General features: G+C 36.9%; 1 protein-coding gene and 1 pseudogene across 8 annotated transcripts in view; both read right to left on the bottom strand.

The window, feature by feature from the left end:
- Positions 1-1472: 1472 nt before the first annotated feature.
- On the bottom strand, positions 1473-19303 carry LOC143735477 (uncharacterized). 7 transcript variants are annotated; one of them, XM_077225671.1, is made up of 7 exons: positions 18728-19303; positions 18173-18315; positions 16948-17019; positions 16354-16683; positions 4526-4660; positions 3837-3936; positions 1473-3464 (listed from the first exon to the last, which is right to left on the bottom strand). In XM_077225671.1, coding segments are annotated over exons 2-7 (684 nt in total). In that variant the 5' UTR covers positions 18219-18315; positions 18728-19303; the 3' UTR covers positions 1473-3463. The 7 variants fall into 7 exon arrangements, with proteins under 7 accessions (XP_077081786.1, XP_077081787.1, XP_077081783.1 ...); XM_077225672.1 differs by having other exon boundaries at positions 18173-18246; XM_077225668.1 differs by having other exon boundaries at positions 18173-18241.
- Positions 19304-22109: 2806 nt separating this feature from the next.
- LOC143735398 (uncharacterized) overlaps positions 22110-24840 on the bottom strand; it is a 154632-nt pseudogene continuing 151901 nt past the window's right edge. Inside the window, exons 63-65 of the transcript XR_013203164.1 lie at positions 24339-24500; positions 23547-23689; positions 22110-23165 (exon numbers count right to left, since the gene is read on the bottom strand). The product of XR_013203164.1 is annotated as an uncharacterized LOC143735398 (transcript). The remainder of the gene's footprint in view (positions 23166-23546; positions 23690-24338; positions 24501-24840) is intronic.

The raw sequence follows: 24840 nt of genomic DNA, 5'->3' as shown, positions 1-24840 counted from the left end.
TTTAGAAACCCCTGTTAACGTGTGTTTATTGTGTTAAGGAATGCTGACTCCATGATTCTGCGCTCATACTCTACACACAGTTAACCTTCCTTGCCCAGAGTAAAGGGTAACACACAAAATATTAGCACATTACGCTAATCTTCTCTAAAAGGAAATGCAAAGGATCTTTCACCTTCCTAACTTTTAGAGGATAAACACATCCCTGTTTGAACAGAGGTTCAACAATATTAACACGTAATGTTAACCTTCCCTAACTTTAGAGGATACCTTCTCTAGCAACGTAGAGGCTATACTTTCATCTTTAAAATAAACTTTTAAAGGGTAACTTTGTTAGCCAGACACTGCAGCTGTCTGATAACTGTTCTCTGACGGCGCAGAGATTTGTACTGGTCTTCAGTGGTTCTTTGAATAGAGTGAAACTCACCAAATCGTTGTTTATACGGAAAGGATTCCGTCTGGAACTCAGTCAAAAAAAGTTTGTTCTTTGTTGAGCTTTGAAGTTTCAGGATTCAGTTCTGGAACTCAGTCTTTGTTGAGTGGAGATTTCAGTTCTGGAACTCAGTCTTTGTTGAGTGGAGATTTCAGTTCTGGATTCAGGTAAGATTCTCTCTGGAATGCAGTCAGATCTTTGAGCTTGAATTCCAATCTGGATTCAGGTGAAGTTAATTCTATCCGGAATGCAGTCAGATCTTTGAGCTTGAATTCCAATCTGGATTCAGGTAAGATTCTCTCTGGAATGCAGTCAGATCTTTGAGCTTGAATTCCAATCTGGATTCAGGTGAAGTTAATTCTATCCGGGTCACGGCACCATCTGTAGTGATCTTTTTCTTTGTAGAAAAGTTAGAAGCTCAGACCAGGAGACGGTGGAAGTTTTCCAAGCAGAAGTTCTTTATTGCTTGTCGGTAGCTGCAGTCATTCCAACATCATCTAACTAAGGGAACTTTACATTGTAGTTTATATACATTTCAAGGGGGAGGGATTACATATAGGTGAAGACTTCTCTGAAACAAAGCAAATGTAAATAAGGTATACAGATTGTGGAACCTGCTCAGCATGAGACACGAGAACAGGAAAGGCCTAGCCTTCTCGTACTGAGATGGGACAGTCAGGAATATGATGCTGGGAACCTCTACCGTTTGCAGAGATTTCCTGGTCTCATCATTTATAAACTTTACTATTGTATTGGAAATCTAAATTAAACATTTAAATAAAATTTGTAATCCTACATATGATACGGTTTCTTTCTTTGTGAATTGTTCTAAATTTGCACATATTGCATTTGAATTGAACCTTGAACCATTACAAGATAATGCTGCCCCTCCAAGTTTTCAAAATGCCAGTCACACTATTCTATAAACGGGCCTTTTTAAATTTGATAATATTTAAATGTTAATACTTTTATGATATGTATGCCGTATTAAACCTAATTTATATATATGCACGTCTGCTCATAGAATAATCATTCACATAATCACAATTTTTTTATTTAAATGCAAACAAAAGTAGAGCATATATATGTACAGTATGTGTTTCAATTCAACATATTACTTAACCAATTTGACACTAAATCACACAGGACAGAACTACATGAGGTAAGATACACTGTATATTTGGCACATATACAGCAAAAAGTATGTGGACACCATCTTCTAATTAACAGGCTTGGTTATTCCAGTAATTCCAATGAAGACAGACCTTAATTCTACAGCATACGATTACATTCCAGAGAACTATTAAACCGAGAACAAATTAAACCAAACCACAAATTAATTCAGACCATTTTGAAAACCCATTTGACCAATTAAACAGTGAATGATTAAATATCATCACTAAGGGGTAATTTACATGGCATTGTTTTCAACTAAAAACAAAACTTTTTGGGGGGTGTTTATTTACAACAACAGCGTTTCTTTTTGAAAACCTTAACATCTGCATGTAAACTACAAAAATGTGAATTTGTGAAAACTGACATCATGCGCATGCCTATTATGCTTTCAGTCTATAGATGTAGTGTTTCTTTACAAAGTGACATCGCCAGTTACTGGCCTGGCAGCATAATACAGCATTTTTTTTTTTTTTTGATCTGTGTAAACAGGGATTATTTTGACAATGTTGTCGCCCGCCCGCAAAAAGCGCAAATGAAAAACCACCGTATTTAGTACATCATTGTCATGTAAACGTACCCTAATTCTGAACAGCTGACATAAATACTGGACACACATCATATTTGCTGAAATATTCTCAGGTAAAATGTTTCTCAGGTCAGGAGTTTTCATGGTACGTACAGCCATAGTCACAGGCACCACTGTATTACAATGTCGACAGGCTGGTGATAAACATATAGGCTAGATTATGCATTTATTTATTTATAAAGAGAACAGAAATTAAGCAGATTAATGTTTTTTTTCCCCCACAGTGACAGTGTAAAGTCTAAAACACATCCTTTTGTGTCTGAACAGGCAAATATGAACAATATGATCTTTGCCTCGGACAGATGATGGGCTGCGTCTGAAAACTGATAAATGCTGCCTTCGGAGGACACATTCCAAGGTTGGAAGGCATCAAGGCACGTCCGAACGCAATATTAGTTTCACTTCCTGTCTCCTGAGAAACCTTCATCTGATCAATTTTTGAAGGCAGCAAAGATGTATTCTTCGCTGCCTTTGATATCCCACAATCCTGTGCTTTCAATTCTGTGACAGTTAAGCTACAAAAATAAAGATCTGTCAAAAAAAAAAGCATCTGACAGTTGCGGTTGGTCATCAGTTTGTGTGTAAATGTACATTTTGATCAGCATTTTCAACGTATGCTGTCATTTTTAGCAAGAAATTACTACTGTAGTTATTAAATATTCACTTAGTAATGGGAGAAAAAAAATGCAATGCTTTTACGTTCTCTCACAAAAGTTTTTGTGTTGCCCAAAAACTTTCTGTTCCCACAAGAAACTTTGCATTCCCCCGTCTGTTCTTTGCGAGCAAATGCAAAGTTTCTCGGGGGAATGCAACATGCTTGTCAGAGAACACAAATGTATTGACGTAATTCTTTCTCCCATCTCATTTTTTTTTTTCCTTCACCATGTTTCTTTAGGGGCTCCTTACTTTTGGGCCCCACTGTACACATAAAAAATAATATACAAAATAATCAAAATTATATACAAAGATTAATCAAAACTACAAAAAACAGTAAGTTAACAGATTATAGCCCTCCACATTACACTGTCCATTCAAAGATATTTTTGAGTAAGAATACACTGATCAGTGTAAATGACAAACTATCACATCAACTTTATAATAAATGAAAGCATGTTTCTCTATTTATGCTAAACCAAATGGAAGTCTTTCATTTTACAGTGCAAAATGTTTGATTTTCAAACACTGGTAATGTGTACTGATTATGATCTACTGCTGCTGGGCATCTTCGTTCCAATTACAGCATTGCATCCTGCTCTTTCTCTGTACCACCATCTATAATAAAACACAAAAGAATTACAGACGTTAAAAGAGACAGAGAAATAGTGATCTACATGTAATGCTAATGCTACAAATTTTGGTGTTTTCTGTATGCAAGATTAGTTATTTTTTACATTCTCTAACTGGTTAACTGAAATGGGAAAATTAGTACATAAGAGATTTTAAAAGAAATGTGTGCCATGTTTTTGATGTGAAAATACTTTGTTTTCCCAGTTTAATATGCATAAACATGTTGAATTATATTCTGCTGATGGTGATCAGTTGAAACAAGAAGAGAAACACAATGATGTGTCAAAATTTAGGCCTTCTCTTTTCAATAAATAATACAATTACAAATAATGATAAATTGAAAATGTTGAAATATACCATATACTTGACACAGTATCTGCATTGTGTTCCTGATCCAGGCATTCTTTCTCTGTGGGGTTTGCATCGTCTCTCTGTGTGCGTTCTCTGTTTCCCCCCTCTATCCAAAGACATACAGGAAAGGTCAATTGGAGACAGTAAATTGCCCTTAGGTGTGAGTGTGAATGTGTGTGCGAGCGCTGTGATGGACTGGCCATCCATCCAGGGTGATTCCCTGCTTACGGTCCAAGACACTGGGATAGGCTAAAGCATCCCTGTTACCTAACATACAGTAGGACAAGTTGTTTGGAAAATGGATGGATGGATACCATGTACTCCACTTCATGTCAACACAGAGGAAAACTGGGTTCATCAAGTCAATTCACAGGGACTTTAATATTTGTAATGGTGTTTGATGTCTGAATGAAGTCACATCACACACACACACACAGACACACACGGACACACACACACACAGAAACCAAACACAGATTAATCTGTCCTAACTGTTCTTAGAGTTCAGATATCAGATGCAGATGTGATCAAGTAAAATAGCAGGATCTTACTCAGCCAAAGGTATTTCAGTGGTATCTATTACTTTACCATCAGTCTGGAGTATTTTTTACAATGAGAATAATTTATAATAAAACAGGGTAGTTTTACAAGAAACTTTCATGCTTGAATTGGACGTTTAAATTCATGTTACTTACTCTTCCTGCTGGGACAGGATACTTTACAACACTTCTGGATCAAAATACAGATTCCGATTCCGATTCCGATCACGATCACGACTGCAACAATTGTCAACACAGTTGTTTTCCATTGTGAAGGCTGGGGGGGGAGCTCTGTAATAGTTCAGCAGAGACATTAATGATACACTCCTGCTATTCTGACCTTATATGTTGACAGACAGGCTGATTTAATATTTTATTTAATTCCCAATGCCTAATACATATATGACTGAACATTTACATGAGGCTTTTAATAAGACTGCAGAACCCCGTCACACATCTGCCGGTGATCAACACCAGCAATCAGTCCTTCTCAAAACTTGCTCATTTCAATATTATGTGGAAGAAAGATGATATTTTGAAGCATGTTGTAAACCAGACAGTTTTGGTTAATACCATCCATGTTAATGCACAAACCCCCCCCCCCAAAAAAACAGACACATTTCTCAAATCTTCTTTTATGTTCCACAGAAAAAAGAGAGAAAAAAAAAATATTTGGAATGATATGAAGGTGCATAGCCTAAATGATGACATTTTTCATTTTAGGTTTCACTTAATTATAATTGCTAGTTAATGGAAATATAATGCCATACATTTTTGTTTACATTAATGCAAAATTAGGTGTGAATGTAAGCATAAAATATGACGACTTGATAATTAGGCCTATAAAAACCAACAAAATCATTAAAAAAACGATATATTATAGAAAAGCTTGAGCCACTCACCACTAACCGCAATATGGAATTTCCTGTGTAAGATCGTGCTGCTGTTGTTGATCTCCAGATCATAGTCTCCAGAATGTTCAATTTGGATGTTTCTGATGATGAGGTCTCGGGTATGATCATTCAGTTTGACCACGTTTTTCCAACTCGCATCAATACTGCCATTTAATCCATTAACTTGCTCGAGACCATCGATGGTTCCAAAGTTTGTAAGTTTACATTTACTGAATAATTTTACCATCAAAGTATTAATTCATATAGACTTACAATATGTCATTTGAAAGCTCAAAGGCTCAAGATTAGAAATCTACAGTCGTAATATTATACCGATATTATATTATATCGATAACCTCTTTTTTAATACGTATCAGGAGTTCGTATAAATACACACAACACCGAAACGGGAGTTCTGGACTGTTTTGTCCAGTGACGATGACGGATTCAGTCACGCAAACATCGGTGTAGAGTTCATGATAATTATCCAGAAGACAAAATCGGTTAGACTTTTAGTTTAAAAATTGGAAATTTCAGACGAATACTGAAACTTTAGCTTTGTTTACGTAACATTCTCCTGAGAGAATCATGTTTTTTTTATTGTCCAGGAAATTATGCACTCCAAGGTTATTTCGGTGGTAAAACGCTATATTACCATGTTTGTTAGAGTCTTATGAACACAATAACCCCGCCCCTGAGTTCTTTTTACAGCGCTGATTGGTCAGTGACTCAAAAAAATTCTAGCAATGTGACCTAAAAAAAATCCTGTAATATTCACTCAGTCAGCTAGTAGTGGAAGTTATGTAAAATTTAAAAAAAAATAATTACAGAGAATAAGAGAATATATGGATTGTTTGGATTCCTCGTTCAGCCATATGTAAATGTTCAAGCATAGAATTTTGTACTAAGGAATCTTAATTTTTGTATTCTTACTGAAGTTTCCTTGTGTAATTCATGGGCCACTGGCATCACGCAACAGAATTGCACAAATAGTAGGCCAACAGTATTGAGTAGTTTTTTTTTAAACACTCCCCTCATCTTCTATTGGTTGCTCAAACAGGTAGTCCTGCCCCATTCTCACCCCATATGTTGAGTTAATGTTGCTTTGTCAAGCTGGTTGAAACAGATCAAAGTTTGGAAAACAGCACAGTTTTCCCTTTTCATGGAAATCTATGAATGGCTCACTTAGTTGATGCTGCAGAATAAACTGGGAGAGGAAAATATATTTTAACATTGAAAACACATCACTTTTAGATCTTAAAATCAACATGAAACAAATTTAGCAACCCATTTTTAATGCAATTTGATGCGTTACTGAAATGGTATATTCAATGAGAAAAAAAAATAGGGCAGGACTTGATTTTATACATCAGAATTAATTCAATGGTAAAAAAGCAAGCGTTCCATATTAGAATGGAGCCAGACCAGAATGTGACTTCCACAATATCCTATAAAGAATTGCTGTTCAAAAAGAAACTGAGAAATCAACAGACGGAAGTAAGAAGTGCAAAACTGTGAATGTATGTAGAGTGGATGGCAAAAGAACAGTTTGAAATCTCAGATTTGAACATATGAATCAAACTTCAGAATGACCTGACATGAGAAAAGCCAGGTTTCTAACTTGATGTGTCACTGTGCTTTCAGAACAAATATGAATGTTTTAGACAAAACAAGACTGTTTTAGTGTTCATACAGCCACAACAATGGTGCTTAGTGTCAATCATGTTATGCGTTTCACCTCATATTAATTACTGCTATTTTGAAATTACTTGTATCAAGAGCCCTTTTTAAAAGTTGTATTCTTCAAGAGGAAAACCTAAGGAACTCATTTTTTAGAGGCTCCATCTTCAAATTTGATTTATAACTTGGTCAGAAGAACTGTGGCTTGGACTTTATTGCTTATTAAGTTGTTCTGGCACATTTTCATTTATTTACTCCTAAATATCTTTTATGTAAATACATTTACTATTACTTTTCAAAATATTTAAGCCTCTCTTATTCTTTGTGTACACTGAAATAATTCCTTCAGATACTCGTGAAACAAACTCTGAACTCTCATCTTTCTAAAGAGCTGTCAGTTATGCTTGTAGTTCAGAGGGTTCATGAACTGTGACTGTTTTAGTCTGTGTATGTCAGGTTTGGGCTTGAGCTCAACTAGTGGGGGCGACTGTTAAAAGGTTAAGTCAGCAATGATGATGCCTCGATCTCTAAACTTCCACAGTATCTGATCATCTTTCTCTATTTTAGTAACACCAGTCTGTAGAGCGACAGTATCTCCCTCCATCAATGACACTGACACCACATCATCTGTCACAATAACAAACACAATAGCATTTAGTCTATTAACTCTGTCATTCTACCCATTCATCTTTTGCAGTTGCTTTGCAAATATATATTATGAAAATCTACACAATTACCTGAATTGAAAATGGTTATAAAATAAATCTTATTTTGAATGTACTTCTGGAGTAATAGTCAATTTTATACAGTTCCATTATGTCAGATAATATACATATTTATATTACAATTTTATTGTGTTCTCTTCTCAGAATAAGCACACTGTACTCTGAATATCTTTGCTAGTTGCTGATTTTATTTTGAACTATTTATTTTACAGAAGAAAAACAAAATCAAAATCCATCTATACAGGTGAGACATGATCATTTAGCAGCATAATCTCTTTTTTGAAATGTTCTCAGACAATTAAAGGTGCAGTAAGCGATTTCTGAGATACTGTTGATATTGGAATTCAGCCCAAACAAACACACCCTTTATTGTTCCGCCCTAAATATGCACAAACTCGTAACATAAGAGTGGATGTCTCTTTAGGTAAAGCAAAGCAAAGTAATTCTTTGACAAAATGAAGAGAAAGATGTTGAATGAACTACAGGATATAAAAAAAGCTCGGTACACAGTAGTGTATATATATTAGGGGTGGCACGGTACATGAAAAAACATCCAAACCGTTCGGTTCGCTTGTCTCGGTTCGGAGCGTGTGTGCTTCGCACGGTTCGACGCATGCGCAATGTAGCTTCATGCCCGTATGTGACCTCAGACATTGTTTTTCCTTTTCGCGTGAAATAAGAGTTGTGTGGACATACATATAGACAGTAAAAGTGGAGTACGGAGTGCTGCAGGTCACGTCACGTGTAGAAATAGCAAGTGGGAGAGATAAGGAAGGCTGCCCGGAGTTGTATAAGTCCGGTGTGTGGGAACATTTTGGATTTCATGTTACCTATGATGACAACGGAAATAAAACAATAGATAGAACTGCGACTGTGTGCAAGCATTGTGCAAAATGCATTCAATATGCTAATGGAAACACTTCTAATATATGTCAGTTCATCTGAGAAGACATTACGCCAATGTGTCGGTAGACAGCGTAAGCAGGAGAGAGCCAGTTAGGAAACAACTTCTACTGTCCGCAGCATTTAAGCAACCTCTCAGTGATAAGTCGGACAGGGCAATAGCCATAACTAAAGCACTGGGGATGTTTATAGCAAAAGATATGCAACCGTACAGCGTGATTGAGTGTGAAGGATTTCGTCAGCTGATGAAAGTACTCGAGCCACGATGTAATATTCCCTCCCGCTGACACTTCAGCACAACTGTAATTCCAAAACTGTATGACGAGACACGAAAAGAAATTGACAAAGAGTTGTCCGACACAGCCCACTTAGCTCTCACTACAGATGGATGGACCTCCAGGGCTGAAATTTTCCTCACGGTGACCGCTCACTATATTACTTCGGAGTGGGAAATGAGAAGCTGCGTTTTGGAAACACCCCCTTTATGAAAGTCATATCAGTGTGCATCTCTCTGAAATGCTGTAAGACGCGGTGGCGGAATGGAAACTAGAGAGGGCCAATAGCAGAATTCCTTTTACAACAGATAATGCTAAAAATATAGTGAATGCTATCGATTTACCAGCGGGACTTGGGCCACAGATCGGGTGCTTCGCACACACAGTTAACCTTACAGCCAAGAGTGCAATCTCACTAAACCAAGTATCCCGACTCCTGGGGAAGGTATCCCGACTCCTGGGGAAGGTATCCCGACTCCTGGGGAAGGTTAGGAAGGTGGTTAGCTTCTTTCACCGAAGCACAACAGCTGCCCATGCTCTGAAAACCAAGCAGGATATTCTGGAATTTCCTGTTCACAAACTAATACACGACGTAACAACTCGTTGGAACTCCACATATGACATGTTAGAACGTTGTGTAGAGCAACAGGCTGCCATCTACTCTGCCCTGATGGACAAGGATATGAAGAAAGTCAAGGACATTTCCTTGTTAACTGAAAGTGAGACAAAACTGGCAGAGGGCCTTGTTAATATACTCAAACCTCTGAAGAATGTAATAACCCTCATGAGCACAGAAACAGCACAGTTTCAGACCCTCAGTTTCAATGATTATCCCACTGCAGAAGATGATACTGAAATCCATGATATCAAGTGCAGAGGACAGTACCACCATCAAAGAAGCTAAGGCAGCCATCACTAAAGACCTTAAAGGCAGATACAATGACCCCGGTGTTCAGGATTATCTGCACAGAGCCACAGCAATGGATCAAAGGTTTAAGTCCCTGCCTTACCTGGAACAAGCCTGTGTTCAGAAAATCTACGATGATCTCACCACGGACATTGTGGACATTGAAAAGCAGGCATTGTGGAGTTTTTTTTTTGTATATCTAACGTAAATTTAATTTATCATCAATTATCCTAATGATAATTGCGTTTTTTAAGTATTTTTTCCATCTATTTGTGCCTTTGTAATATTTTTCTATTCCCCACTGTCCAGTAGAGAATAATTGCTGCCATGAGAGCTATTTGTTGTTATTAACATTTCCAAAATGGCTATTTTTTCATATACTCATCAGGGTCAACGCAGTGAAGCCCAAGCGGCCAGTTCATCCTCAGGAGTGGAGCCAGGGCCATCAGAGACCTCTCCTCCCCAGAAAAAATCTGCCATGACAATGGTATTTGCAGAATTTTTTACAACAGACGAAAGCAGCACAAAGCCTTTGTCAGACATCATTCATGAAGAGGTCACCTCATACAAGGCCACAGGCTGCATCTCTGTAGATGAAGACCCACTCGCATGGTGGAAGAGCAATGAGCATAAGTATCCTCACATTGCTAAGTTGGCCCAACGTAACCTCGCTGTCCAAAATACATCTGTGCCAGATAAATGTGTTTTCTCAACGGCAGGGGACATAGTCACTGCAAGTAGGTCTCGGTATTCTCGCAGAAGAATATGAAAATAAAGTGAACAGAGGAGTGTTGTTTTTAAACAGTGCAGTGTGTTTGATTTTTATGCAACATTTTATATTGATAGCCAGCATTTTTGTTTTTAAGTTTTTAATATTTAAATATATACATTGGCACTTTAAGTTTAGATAAGAACTCCAGTCATATGTTTCCAAATACTGCACTTTAAATTCAAGTGAAAAAAATGTATCCTCACTCTCAGGGAGTAGAAGCATTGTTGATACAGTTTTTGTTTTGAGCTGGTTGAACTTATGCTTAACTTTATGATTATGGCCTTTGCAATTGTTATAGCCTCATTATAGGCCATCATGTTTAACATATTTTGACTTGTTTAAAAGACAGAGCTTAAAGGGTTAGTTCACCCAAAAATGAAAATGATGTCATTAATGACTCACCCTCATGTCGTCCCAAGCCCGTAAGACCCCCGTTCATCTTTGGAACACAGTTTTAAGATATTTTAGATTTAGTCCGAGAGCTTTCTGTCCCTCCATTGAAAATGTATGTACGGTATACTCTCTTTGTCCAGAAAGGAAATAAAGACATCATCAAAGTAGTCCATGTGACCTCAGTGAGTTAGTTAGAATGTTTTGAAGCATCGAAAATACATTTTGGTCCAAAAATAACAAAAAATACGACTTTATTCAGCATTGTATTGTCTTCCGGTTCTGTTGTGGATCCGCATTTACGAGTCTGCAGTGACGCTGCTGACGTAAGACGCTGCTGACGTTTATCTGGTACGTCCGTGTATTCGGGTTCAAATAAATATGGCTGGGCAAAAAAATGCAAGTCTTCCTCTGTGTGGAAATCCTTAGACATGTTTGCGAAGATTGTTTTGTTTCCAGAGTGCGTCTCCCTCAGACTGTAAACGAAACTCGGCCGCACCAGACACACGTCAGCAGCGTCTTACGTCAGCAGCGTCACTGAACACGGATCCACAACAGAACCGGAAGACAATACAATGCTGAATAAAGTCGTAGTTTTTGTTATTTTTGGACCAAAATGTATTTTCGATGCTTTAAAACATTCTAACTAACCCACTGATGTCACATGGACTACTTTGATGATGTCTTTATTTCCTTTCTGGACAAGGACAGTATACCGTACATACATTTTCAATGGAGGGACAGAAAGCTCTCGGACTAAATCAAAAATATCATAAACTGTGTTCCAAAGATGAACGGGGGTCTTACGGGCTTGGAGCGACATGAGGGTGAGTCATTAATGACATCATTTTCATTTTTGGGTGAACTAACCCTTTAACCTGTTAACCGTTTCCAGAGCGTCGGCGCACTGAAGCGGTTTTTTTTTATTTAGTTCAAATTTACTATCAGATTTAATGTTATACCTTGACAAACTATACATCATTAAAAAGATATAATACTCAAGATTCAGTATTTGACCACTATTGTATTCTGAGAAACTTATAGTGACAGTTATGTCTTAATTTGTGTCAGGAGTTATGAAATGGAAAAATGAGTCGATACCTTTAATATGAATTATGAGCGTCAGCTGGTCCATTCATAAAAAACACTCCGTGCTGTCGTCATGACAGCGATTCACAAAACTTCGTCCCTCAGGGCTTTAGCTCAAAAATGTGCAGACTTGGAGAAATATTGATATATTCTCATAGATTCACATCATATTTCTATAGACAGGAATAATATTTGTTGAATTTATACCCAAATGCGTCGATGTAATCATTATGATCGCTTCTTACTGAGATGTGCTGTGTTTTCAATTCATACCAATAGCCTGAGGGCGCTATATGCACAATAACAGTCCATATATGGATCACGAAGAAGACCCATAGTCATGTGACATTCCAGGACGTCACTGATACAGAAAGTAGCTGACAGAGATCGCTGTAACATGCAGATAAAGATATTTTGAAGACAATAAACATGATTGCAATGATATTTGAGTTACCTGTGTTCTTCAAGCCATGCCAGGTATTTCATAATAATAGATTATATTTATAATGCAATGCTAATCGATATAGATTTCATCATCGTGCAGAACACTATAAATAATAAATTTTCTGTCGGATTTTTTTTTATCTGAAGCCAAATTAGATCACAGAAGATTATTTAAAACACTCGACTTGCGTTATAAAGTAAGTTTGGAGCACAAACATGGTTTCAATCTCATAAATGGTCGTGTATTGATGGTGTGCTAAGCTAACATGCTAGCTAGCCCAGGTGCACCTGCCACCAGCAGTTATTGTTTTATGATTTTTTTCTAAATAGGAATGCTTACTGAAATGTTTCAGTGCATTTGATACCAGTTTCAAATATTTAGTGAGAACTTTGATAAAAGAAATTAGGGTTTGAAACCCTATGAATAGCCTGTGAATAGCCAGTCGTTAGTAGCTATAATGCAGACAAAAGAAATGCATATTTAGAGCCATAACCAGTCTGGAGAGGTGTAAATGTGTGCAAGGAGAGACTGACTCTGAATGGGGCTCGTTTGCACCACAAAATAATAGAGACAATAGACTGATTAGATGACTCAGAAGATAACTAAACATCAGTTTGCATTTTAGAGTCTAATCAAAATAAAGTAATTTGACATGATCTTGAAAAACATTTAACTAAATACAGAGTTTTAGACTTATCATTTTCAGATTTTAAATATAAAATGGTCACACATATGGCTTTAGCTGCAGTGCATTTCTAGATTGCTCCAGGGCCAACTTCAATTTTATTTTTATGAAGATGTTTCATGAAAGTAAATTTCTAATAACTTTACAAAACTTTGAAGCTATTTAAACATTTTTTTTTCATTATGACAATAATTATTTCTACATTTACAATAAACTACTAGGTGTCAGCTTTCAAATGAGATCATACTTGTGCTTTTAGTGCAAAGGGTTCATGAACTGTATCTGTTTAAGTTTGGGTATGCCATTTCTGGGGATTTTTCAAAAGTGGCCTTGAAGGTTAACAGGTTAAAGAGTTCCTCTCTTTTTTTTTTAAATATATTTTTTTGTAAGAGCTACACTGAAGTTGGCAGTTTCATAAATGCAAGTTCATTTCAATCTTTGTGTGCTAAAAAGGCACGTAAGTTCCTGTAGAGATAGCAATACACATTCTCCTTTTTTGCCAAATAATCGAAAAGCATGTCATCAATGTCTTCTCTCTTGCTGTATCAAAATCTCACCTAGCTTTCCTCAGAGATGGTCCCAATAATGTGCTTAAAGTCAAGTCAAATTCAGTTTGTGCACGATTAAATGATATAACTTTTATTAATGATATAATATTTTTTTCAATATTGTATCCTAAATTGTGGATAATTAAGCTATATATCATATGCTGAAGTAAATTTCTGGAGTGTAAAAGATTAAAAGAAAAAATTACAACAAGAACCATACAGAACCGAAAACCGTGACCCTAAAACCGTGATACGAACCGAACCGTGGGTTTTTTGAACCGTGCCACCCCTAATATACAGGTCCTTCTCAAAAAAATTAGCATATTGTGATAAAGTTAATTATTTTCCATAATGCAATGATAAAAATTAAACTTTCATATATTTTAGATTCATTGCACACCAACTGAAATATTTCAGGTCTTTTATTGTTTTAATACTGATGATTTTGGCATACAGCTCATGAAAACCCAAAATCTCAAAAAATTAGCATATCATGAAAAGGTTCTCTAAACGAGCTATTAACCTAATCATCTGAATCAACTAATTAACTCTAAAAACCTGCAAAAGATTCCTGAGGCTTTTAAAAACTCCCAGCCTGTTTCATTGCTCAAAACCGCAATCATGGGTAAGACTGCCGACCTGACTGCTGTCCAGAAGGCCATCATTGACATCCTCAAGCAAGAGGGTAAGACACAGAAAGAAATTTCTGAACAAAAAGGCTGTTCCCAGAGTGCTGTATCAAGGCACCTCAGTGGGAAGTCTGTGGGAAGGAAAAAGTGTGGCAAAAAACGCTGCACAACGAGAAGAGGTGACCGGACCCTGAGGAAGATTGTGGAGAAGGACCGATTCCAGACCTTGGGGGACCTGCGGAAGCAGTGGACTGAGACTGGAGTAGAAACATCCAGAGCCACCGTGCACAGGCGTGTGCAGGAAATGGGCTACAGGTGCTGCATTCCCCAGGTCAAGCCACTTTTGAACCAGAAACAGCGGCAGAAGCGCCTGACCTGGACTGTTGCTCAGTGGTCCAAAGTACTTTTTCCGGATGAAAGCAAATTTTGCATGTCATTCGGACATCAAGGTGCCAGAGTCTGGAGGAAGACTGGGGTGAAGGAAATGCCAAAATGCCGGAAGTCCAGTGTCAAGTATCCACAGTCAGTGATGGTCTGGAGTGCCATGTCAGCTGCTGGTGTTGGTCCACTGTGTTTTATCAAGGGCAGGGTCAATGCAGCTAGCTATCAGGAGATTTTGGAGCACTTCATTCTTCCATCTGATTTCATTTTTTTTAGCACGACCTGGCACCTGCTCACAGTGCCAAAACCACTGGTAAATGGTTTACTGACCATGGTATTACTGTGCTCAATTGGCCTGCCAACTCTCCTGACCTGAACCCCATAGAGAATCTGTGGGATATTGTGAAGAGAAAGTTAAGAGACGCAAGACCCAACACTCTGGATGAGCTTAAGGCCGCTATCGAAGCATCCTGGGCCTCCATAACACCTCAGCAGTGCCACAGGCTGATTGCCTCCATGCCACGCCACATTGAAGCAGTCATTTCTGCAAAAGGATTCCCGATCAAGTATTGAGTGCATAACTGAACATAATTATTTGAAGGTTGAATTTTTTTGTATTAAAAACACTTATTTTATTGGTCGGATGAAATATGCAAATTTTTTGAGATAGGAATTTTGGGTTTTCATGAGCTGTATGCCAAAATCATCAGTATTAAAACAATAAAAGACCTGAAATATTTCAGTTGGTGTGCAATGAATCTTACATACCTGCACACCTGCAACAAACAAACAGTGACACTCAAAACTGTCCTGTTACTATAGCTAACATTACAACAACAGCATATCTGTGTGAAACACAGCAAATCCAGTGTTACTCACGTATAGAGCAGAAACAACACAACCTTGGCGTCTGTTTTCAAGCCTTCCCACTTAGGTCTCTCCAGCACTGGAAAGCTTTTCTAATATTAACGCAGGTCCTAAAGGTCCATATAACGATATGACGACCGAGTGCAAGCGAGTCACGAGCCATCCCGCTACACAGCCTCTATGTGGCTATTAGATGACGCGAACAGTCAGGGAGAAGTGAGCTCTGTGTCTTGCTCACAATGAAGCCGGCCTTTGAGAAGATGCACTCTGATGACGTGGATGCGGAATTTAAGTTAAACATGCAGTACTAATTTAGCGTCCACACTCCGCATGAACACTTGGATATGCACCTAATATTAGCGCACATTTATCTAGGTTATCGTTAAAGACAGAGCAAGTGGCTACATAAAAAGTCTAAGGTTAGGATACTACTTGCATGTTTTCAAATCATATTTGAGGTTGCACATCACCTTTTTGTGGTCATTCTTTACCCTCTTGGAAAGTCCTCACACTTTGGATTTTCTGCCCATATTACCCCATGGACCAGCCGTGGTAATGATCTGTCACTGTTTTTTTTTTTTTTTGCGACTTATAAAACTTATACGGCCAACCCTCTTCTTATCGCTTAGTTTACTATTAGGGGCCAGTCCTACAAATCTCCCTCTTGCTCACTCTCTCTCCTCCCCCATTATGATTGGACACATCCCCTACTGGTCTGATCCACTTTTAACAGCGTTTCTCAGAAATCGCTTACAGCACCTTTAATTATCACATTGTAAGACTTGAGTTACTCACCACGGACAGTAACACTGAATCTCTTTGTTGTCTCAGTTGTGCTCTTGATCTTTAGTTGATAAAGTCCAGTGTGTTCAGTTCTGATGTTTCTGATGGTGAGAGATCCAGTTTGTTTGTCCAGCTCCAGTCTGTCTCCAAATCTCTCATCTTCCTTAGTAGAGAAGATCCCAGCTGCTTCATTCATGTTAGCTATGATAGAGTTATCATCTCCAAACTTCCACAGTATTGTATCTTCTCTCTTTATCTCAGTAACATTAGTGTTTAAAGTGACAGAATCTTCCTCCATCACTATCACCGTCTTCACTCCGTCTGCCACAGCAACAAACACATCTGAAGAGAGATTGCAAAGTGTTAATTTATGTGCTGTTATTATTAAATTTTTTTTTTTTTATATAGCTAAAATTTCCAACCGCAGTCCCTGTGGGTGGGGATACAATACTGCTGAAAGGCAGTGTATTCACAAAGAAAATAAATAAGGACAACATTTTTTATTTTTAAGTTAACTATCCTTTATAATATGTACTCACAGTATTGCAATATACGTGGTGCAATCTATTATAAACTGTAAAAAATAAAAGGGAAGAGAACACATACTCATGCCAGAATATTGCTCAATCCTCGCTGGGTTGGATTCATCATTGGATTTGACATGACCAGATGGAGAAACTGGAAAACACAAGAGAATAAAAATAAACTACACAAAAAACGATTTGTAAAAAAATAGTTATTTTCACAGCTCTTTTCTACATGCTCTTGTGATGTGTAGTAAATGTTAAATATGATTTATATTTAACAAATATGATAATGCATTATTATAGACGCTTTTAGAAACTGAGATTTATTTTGTATCTTTCTTTAGTATTTCTATCCTGCTAAAACCGGAAGAAATAAGTTTGTGTTGTACTCAGACATTTTTTACAGTCTGTTAGACACTTGGTGTGATAGGCTACGTGCGCAACCAACTTGCCCTGAAAATATTATTTTTCACTAAATTGAAGAAAAAAAAATCCCCCGATGTATTCTTTGGCTTATACAGTGACGTGATCAATAAAATCTTATTCAAATTAGTGAGAAATTAGTGCGTCCCCAATTAGCAATTACATCCGTAGCCTATATTTTGAAAATATTCCTTTTATTGCACCAGGTCAAACAGTTCCGTCCATTTAAGGAAAAAACGTATTTGGATTTTACAGTGGTGACTCAACAGCATAGAAAGAAGCGAAGCAAAACATGTCATATCAGGCCAAAATCAGCATGACTCGCCACACACACACACACACACACACACACACACACACACACACACACACACACACACACACACACACACACACACACACACACACACACATCAAGATTATACATAAAATCACATTATAAACCTTATGCGTGTCTCAAACTTTAGTATAGGTGAATGTTGTCACATTTATCTCATACAAATAGATATAGTAAACTGTGAACGTTACTGTAAAGTAAGAGTGCTACTACTGACACAACCTACCCCACGACCAGGCTGAGTTAGATATATTCATTCTCCAGACGCTTGTCCATAAATGATGCACAGAATATTATAGGCCGTCAGCGACCTCTAGTGTCTATATCGACAAACATACACAGACAAACAACCAACTAACCCCCAAAAATATACTTAAACTGGTGCCATGCGATTTATAACAACGTCTATTTGACTAAAATAATACAAGATTGTATTTCATAAAACACTTGAGATATTAAAAACAGGAGATAGAAGCAAATGCGCATTTTTGTGGCTTATAATGAAACCGAAAGTGTTGAATATTAATACAAATACGTGTCTTACCGTCCATGAGTAATACAACCCCCAAAAGAAAGGAAAGGTTCCTCATAGTGATGCCGTTCCTGGCCGCATCTAAACTGAATGACAGCAGTGATTCAGTTTAACCTACTGATGATGGGTGTCAAACTGAACAAGTCACGTGATTTCTGCGAAAGAGGATGTGTTACGTCATAATATTCGAAGTGAACCTGGACTAGGTCAAAAGGTCAACACTTTTGTTCATGGTATAAAATAGACAGACACACTTGAGCATGGTATAAAATAGTTTTTTTTATTCGTATAGTTAGTTAGTTCAGATTATTGATTTATAGAGTGTGACTTTTGTTAATAAAATGACCCAATAGGAATAATTTATTTTACAATGTTTAGTCATTAGCAACAGTCATCGTTAGCTATTCTAGACCACACACGTATTATGATGCCACCGTTTATCAAAACAGTAGCTATAGCCTATTTCAGAACCATGCAAGTTCTAAATTATGAGAACGTAAACAATGATTTAAATAATAAAAAAAACACATCTCATTAAAATAATAGCCTAATAAGTAGCCTACTTACTTGATGTTTGAAAACTGGGTGACAAAGGATGGCGGCTTATGGGACACAAAATAGTCTTCCACATGTGCTAATTACCAGAAAAGCTCAGGTAAGCTATTCGCTTTCCGCATACCGAGAGCACGAATGGACACGTACCACACATGCGCACTACCAAGTGAAGACTTCTTAAAAGACTGCAAACATGTAATTTTCGGACGAGTAAAGGAATGTTTTTTTTTTTAAATTTCCAAGTGGTTTTCTCGTTTACTGATTCAGATATCGGCCTCTGCCTGACTGTCTGTTCGGTGTCTCGTTTAAAAAAATAAAATAATTAAAATTAAATTACAAAAATACAATAAACACTGAATATCAATTGACATAGGCTATCTGTAACGTTATTTTGAACGTAGGTGAATGCTCATCCACTAAAGGGGCTCCGTTAGAAGCGTTACAAGACCAAGGGAATTGTTAATTTTGATATCAAATCTTGAATATTCACTGCAAATGGCGTAACAAAACATAGGATATCAACAGCTACCCAGTTTGATTGGATATTGTACAGCCTGATAACTGATAACAGGCGGAGCAAGCGGCTGGTGATGACTGTGATGAGGTGAAAGTGAAACTATAAAGCGGAAACTAACGTCAACGCACATTAAGACGTTTCATAATAAAAGTCTTACTAGTAAACACATACCGCATAAAGAGAATTTAGAACAACTTCCAAGAAGTATCATCACTGGCTTTCTGAGTGCAAAAAAACTGCCTGCCTCCAAGTGAGCATTCTTTTCCTTAGCTGTGCAAAATCCTCATATTGTCCTACTGATATTGTGCCCCCTCGCATCTTTAAGGAAACCTGGGAGACAATTGGCCCGAATATTTCAAAAATCATAAATAGTAGTCTGGCAGCAGGTGTTGTGCCAGCATATTTTAAAGAAGCAGTTGTGGAACCCCTGATTAAAAAAAGAAATCTGGATTCCTTGGTTTTATCCAATTACAGACCTATCTCGAAGCTTCCTTTTATCTCAAAAATTTTAGAGAAGACTGTACTTTTACAGTTGCAGTCTTTCTTAGATGTACATGGTATTTTTGAGATTTTTCAATCTGGTTTTAAGGCACTTCATAGCACTGAGACTGCACTTTTAAGAGTTTTTAATGACCTGTTATTAACCACTGATTCTGGTAATTCTGCCATACTAGTGCTTTTAGACCTCACCGCCGCATTTGATACAGTGGACCACGCAGTTCTTATCTCGCGTCTAGAGCACAGTGTTGGTATCAGGGGCACTGCTTTGCAGTGGTTTAAGTCATATTTGTCTGGAAGATGCTTTTCAGTAAAGCTTGGGGACTTTGGTTCATCTACTGCCCCCCTTATTTGCGGTGTTCCACAGGGCTCAATTCTTGGACCACTTCTCTTTTCATTATATCTCCTTCCCCTAGGAAGCATAATTAGAAAGCATGGCATCTCCTACCATTTCTATGCGGACGATTCCCAAATATATCTGCCCCTTAAAAAAGGTGAAAACTCCCTCGTACCTCTACTAGAGTGTTTAAAAGATATTAAAGACTGGATGTCTTCAAACTTTTTAAATTTAAATGAAGATAAAACTGAGGTCATTGTGTTTGGCCCCAGTCGGGTCAGTGATAACATTTCTGTTGACCTGGGCTACCTGCAACAATTTGCGAAACCCGTAGTGACAAATTTGGGTGTGAAAATGGATAGTGGTTTTAAACTTGATAAACAGATAAATAATGTTGTTAAATCCAGTTTTTATTATCTGAGGCTTTTAGCTAAAATTAAACCGGTTTTATCTCGTAAGCACTTTGAACATGTGATTCATGCATTTATTTCAACACGGTTAGACTACTGTAATGCGCTTTACATTGGCGTTGACCAATCCTCTCTCTCACGCTTACAGTTAGTACAAAACTCGGCCGCTCGTCTTTTAACCTGAACTCGCAAGCATGAACACATTACACCAGTGCTGGCCTCGCTCCACTGGCTTCCGGTCCATTTTAGAATACATTTTAAAATCTTATTGTTTGTTTTTAAGTCACTAAATGGGTTGGCACCTCATTATATTTCAGACCTCTTACAAGTCTATACCCCCCCACGATCCCTTAGGTCTACTGACCAACTTCGGCTGGTCACTCAAAAAACCAGGTTAAAAACCAGGGGTGACCGTGCTTTTGCAGCAGCAGCACCCAAACTGTGGAATGAGTTACCATCACAGGTCAAATTATCTCCGACCATTGAATGTTTTAAATCTCGTCTTAAGACACACTTGTATGCCCTGGCTTTTAACCCAGCTTGAGAGCTGTGTAGTCTTGTTGTTTGATGTGTTTCCATGTGTTTTATATTAGTGTTTTTTCTTGTTCAGCACTTTGTAAACTTTTGTTTTTTAAATGTGCTATATAAATAAAAATGGTATGGTATGGTATGGTGCAGCATCACCACTCCATGTTGATCCTTGCAGGAATATAATACATATGATATATTTAAATATAAGTATATATATATATATATGTGTGTGTGTGTGTGTGTGTGTGTGTGTGTGTGTGTGTGTGTGTGTGTGTGTGTGTGTGTGTGTGTGTGTGTGTGTGTGTGTGTGGCAAAAAGAGGAATTACTAAAGATCTAGTGTAATGACTAATTCTCAACCCAGGAATACCAACCCAATAAATAGGCTGCACAGATTTTCCCCTTAATAGGACAAGAGACGTGCTGAATAAATTGTTTTTTTTTTTTAAAGGAAATAAATATAATAGTTCAATACAAAGACACTACGAGAAAAATATGTTCAATGTATTAAAAGAATATGGCGCTAATCAGCACAAACTTCACATATTAAAAGGATTAGTTCACTTTAAAAAAAAAACTTTTGCTGATAATTTACTCACCCCCATGTCATCCAAGATGTCCATGTCTTTCTTTCTTCAGTCGAAAAGAAATTAAGGTTTTTGATGAAAACATTCCAGGAATTTTCTCCAAATAATGGACTTCAATGGGCCTCAAACGGTTCAAGGTCCAAATGACAGTTTCAGTGCAGCTTCAAAGGGCTTTAAACGATACCAAACGATATCTTTTTTTGCCATTAATAAACCCCTGTTTGAGTTATTTGCTGTCTCCTATTGGGTTCGTCCTTCATCCTCATAACAACTATAAGTAACTTTGCAACAGCATGTCTTATTCTAACACGAACCCTAATCTAACAGTCTACTAATACTCTAATCAGAGTTAGTTGACATGTAGTTGCAAAGTTAATTACTGATAGTTAGTAGATTGTCTATAGATCATCAAAATAAAGTGTAACTAAATATGGATACATTCTCATGTTTATCAGTGTACCACATTTACTATATGTATGATGTTAGTACAATAGTCATTCATGGCACAAAAACAAAAAAGGTAGAAGGCTTGTTTAATTTTGTCTTACAAAATTTTGACACTGTAACACACAATACATTTTGTGACTAAAAAAAACGAATAAATAACATTAGCATAGACAGTTTTTCCAGAAGGTCTATCTAACAGTAATATATAATATACCAGGTACAAATTTTACAGACATTAATCATATGTATAAAATGTTTTACAAAATAAACTGCATAGTCTTCACAGTATGAATTAAATATACATCGATCCTTACTAAAACTGCTAAAGTAATTAATTCAGTCAAGAGCAGGGAGTGATTTTCTCTTTCTTTTGTTGTTTAAATAATATTAATGACTCAGACAGCAGCAGGGACTGGTTTATGTCACATACCCTTAGAAAGAATGATCTTTACACTAAAAAAATGCAATCTGAGGCACTTTGACTCTCTTCCATCTCACTATACAGTTATCCTTTCAGCCAGAGCAACGAGTAACATGATCCTGCAATACCTAAGGCTGCCGTTGAAGGACTGCATTTCCAGGACCATAGCTTTTTATTTTGTTGTTGCTACAGTATGTACTAACACTTAGGACTATTTTATAGCACTAACATTTCAATTCGGTATTTGTGTTTATTAATTGTTTGGAATGATATACTGTTTTAATTATTCACATTTAATTTGTTCTCCTAACTAACCCTTAACCCTAAAGATAATCATTGGCAACCCTCTTGTAATGTTTAACCTAATTTGTTTCAATATATGAGCCTCTGTATTCTGGTATTCTTAAATTCACTTTTCTTATAACTAAAGTTATTTTTCAAAGCTGAAGTAAGCAATTTTCTGTGTATGTGCGAGACTTCAGTTCCATTAGCTGTTTCATAAGTAGAACAATAACAAAGTGCAATAAATGGTAAAACTATTTGCACTAAGTATTCAATTTGACAATTACAATTAGCAACATTTTAATTGCTTCATTATGGATGAATTTCATCCCAACATCATCATAATGTAGGCCTTATACTGAAGACTCACATATATTCCTACTAATCCACCTCATCAGGCTCTACTACCTCCTCGATTTCACCTGAAAAAACATAAAACAAATTAATAATTTGTATGAATACTAAAACAATAACCATTCAACATAACTCCTACATGCACTGTATATGCATGTTTCTATTAATGCTGCATCATTTAATGTGAAAGTCGGAATCTCTTCCTCCTGTAAGCATTGATTAGTAATCTTTTTTTAAATAGTAAAACATAACAGCTAGTATGATCAACTGAACATTTGTTAAAGCAATGCTATCGGAAGTGGTTTAAATTTACTATAAAATGAATGTATAGCAACTTGAGTTCATAAGCTGTAGGTTTTGCAGTGTTAGTAATATTGGCTGTAGCAGTATATGAAACAAATTTTAATTTACTACAGTAGTATAGTGAGAACCTTCTGAGGATCTTTCACCTGATCGTGACTGCTTGTTCTGTTGATTTTACAGGTTCTTCGTGATCTCCTGAGAAATCCATCCACCAAGGTTACCCATGTTACAAATTCCACCAATGAGGTTTGCATCAGTGTTGCAGCCAAGCAAGCTGTCTTTCTTTAGGCTGTAAGGAGGAATTAGAAGAGAAAATAATCAGTTTTCAGGGGAAACAAGTTGCAAAGTAGTTACTATATTTCAAGTACAAAGTGCAATAGACTAACATTACTAACTAACATTGAATTTCTGTAATTAGACTAGTTGCTGATTTTACATTATTTGACGTACATCTCTAATAGGGGTGGGAGATATATGTCACTTTTTTCTCAGGCAGGATCACGATTCAGAATCATATCACAATTCTTTTTCATGTTTGTTTTTAACAATATTCTTCAAGTCACTGAGCGGTACAACCAAACTAATTCCCCAATTTAAAAATAGTAAAAAGGTAACATAATTAAAGAAAATGACAGACCATTTAGGCCAATGTAGGGGTGGGCAATATGACCAAAATCTTATTTTACTTTATTTTATTTCATTATTTTATCTTTGTTATTAAAGAAATTATCAAACTACAAATAATAGTAAAAGTTACAAATTTGTTTAATAAAGTGTGCTGCAACAAGAACCTACATCTTCTCTGCTTCAGCCTGCTTGTGACAGATATCACAAACCCCTAATTTATAAACATTATTTTTGTTTAGAATATATTACATTTAAACTTAAATTCCTGTTTGTTTGTGTTAGTGGAACTGCAACAAAGGATATTTACTCACCTCAGTTTACACTCTGAGTTTTGTAGCACGTCAACAAGCTTCTGCTTGGAGGATCCGATGGTATTTTTACTCAGATTAAGCTCTTTTAAAAACTGCAATGCTTTTTTCCCCGCCAAAGACTGAGCCAAAGAAGTAACATCTGTAATGCCACAGTCATTTAGGCTAGAAAGAGACAAAAAAAAACAAAGTAAAAGTGTGTACTCTTTTTGTGAAGAAAAAGTAGGCTACATACTTCAGTGTGTAGCAGAAGAGTATACAAGCTTTAGGACATAGGCCTACACTACTTCGTCATAACTCATCTTTAACGGACAGCTCTGTCACTTATGCCGAGTTCACACTGAATGATTTTAAGCCCAATTTTCGCTCGCCAACAGGTTTTGTGAGATCGCAATAAATGCCAATTTCGGCAAATTGGTGCTCGTTCACGTGAGTGACAATCATGCAGTGTGAGTGATCAAAGACGTGATCAGATAGAATCGCAGACGAGTCGATCCTGGTGTGT

This window comes from Siphateles boraxobius, unplaced genomic scaffold (genome assembly GCF_051911475.1).
Source record: "Siphateles boraxobius isolate OS27281-9 unplaced genomic scaffold, OSU_SipBor_1 13, whole genome shotgun sequence".
NCBI lineage: Eukaryota > Metazoa > Chordata > Actinopteri > Cypriniformes > Leuciscidae > Siphateles > Siphateles boraxobius.
The sequence above is the reverse complement of the archived record's forward strand: the minus strand, read 5'-3'. Positions and strand labels throughout refer to the sequence as shown.

Coding starts and splice junctions, on each gene's coding strand:
- LOC143735477 (XM_077225668.1), bottom strand. CDS start 18,791: ATGTGGAAGACTATTTTGTGTCCCATAAGCCGCCATCCTTTGTCACCC. Junction 4,661..16,353: donor ATTCAGTGTTACTGTCCGTG/GTGAGTAACTCA, acceptor GAACTATTACAG/AGCTCCCCCCCCAGCCTTCA. Junction 3,937..4,525: donor ATCCTGTCCCAGCAGGAAGA/GTAAGTAACATG, acceptor GTCTTTGGATAG/AGGGGGGAAACAGAGAACGC.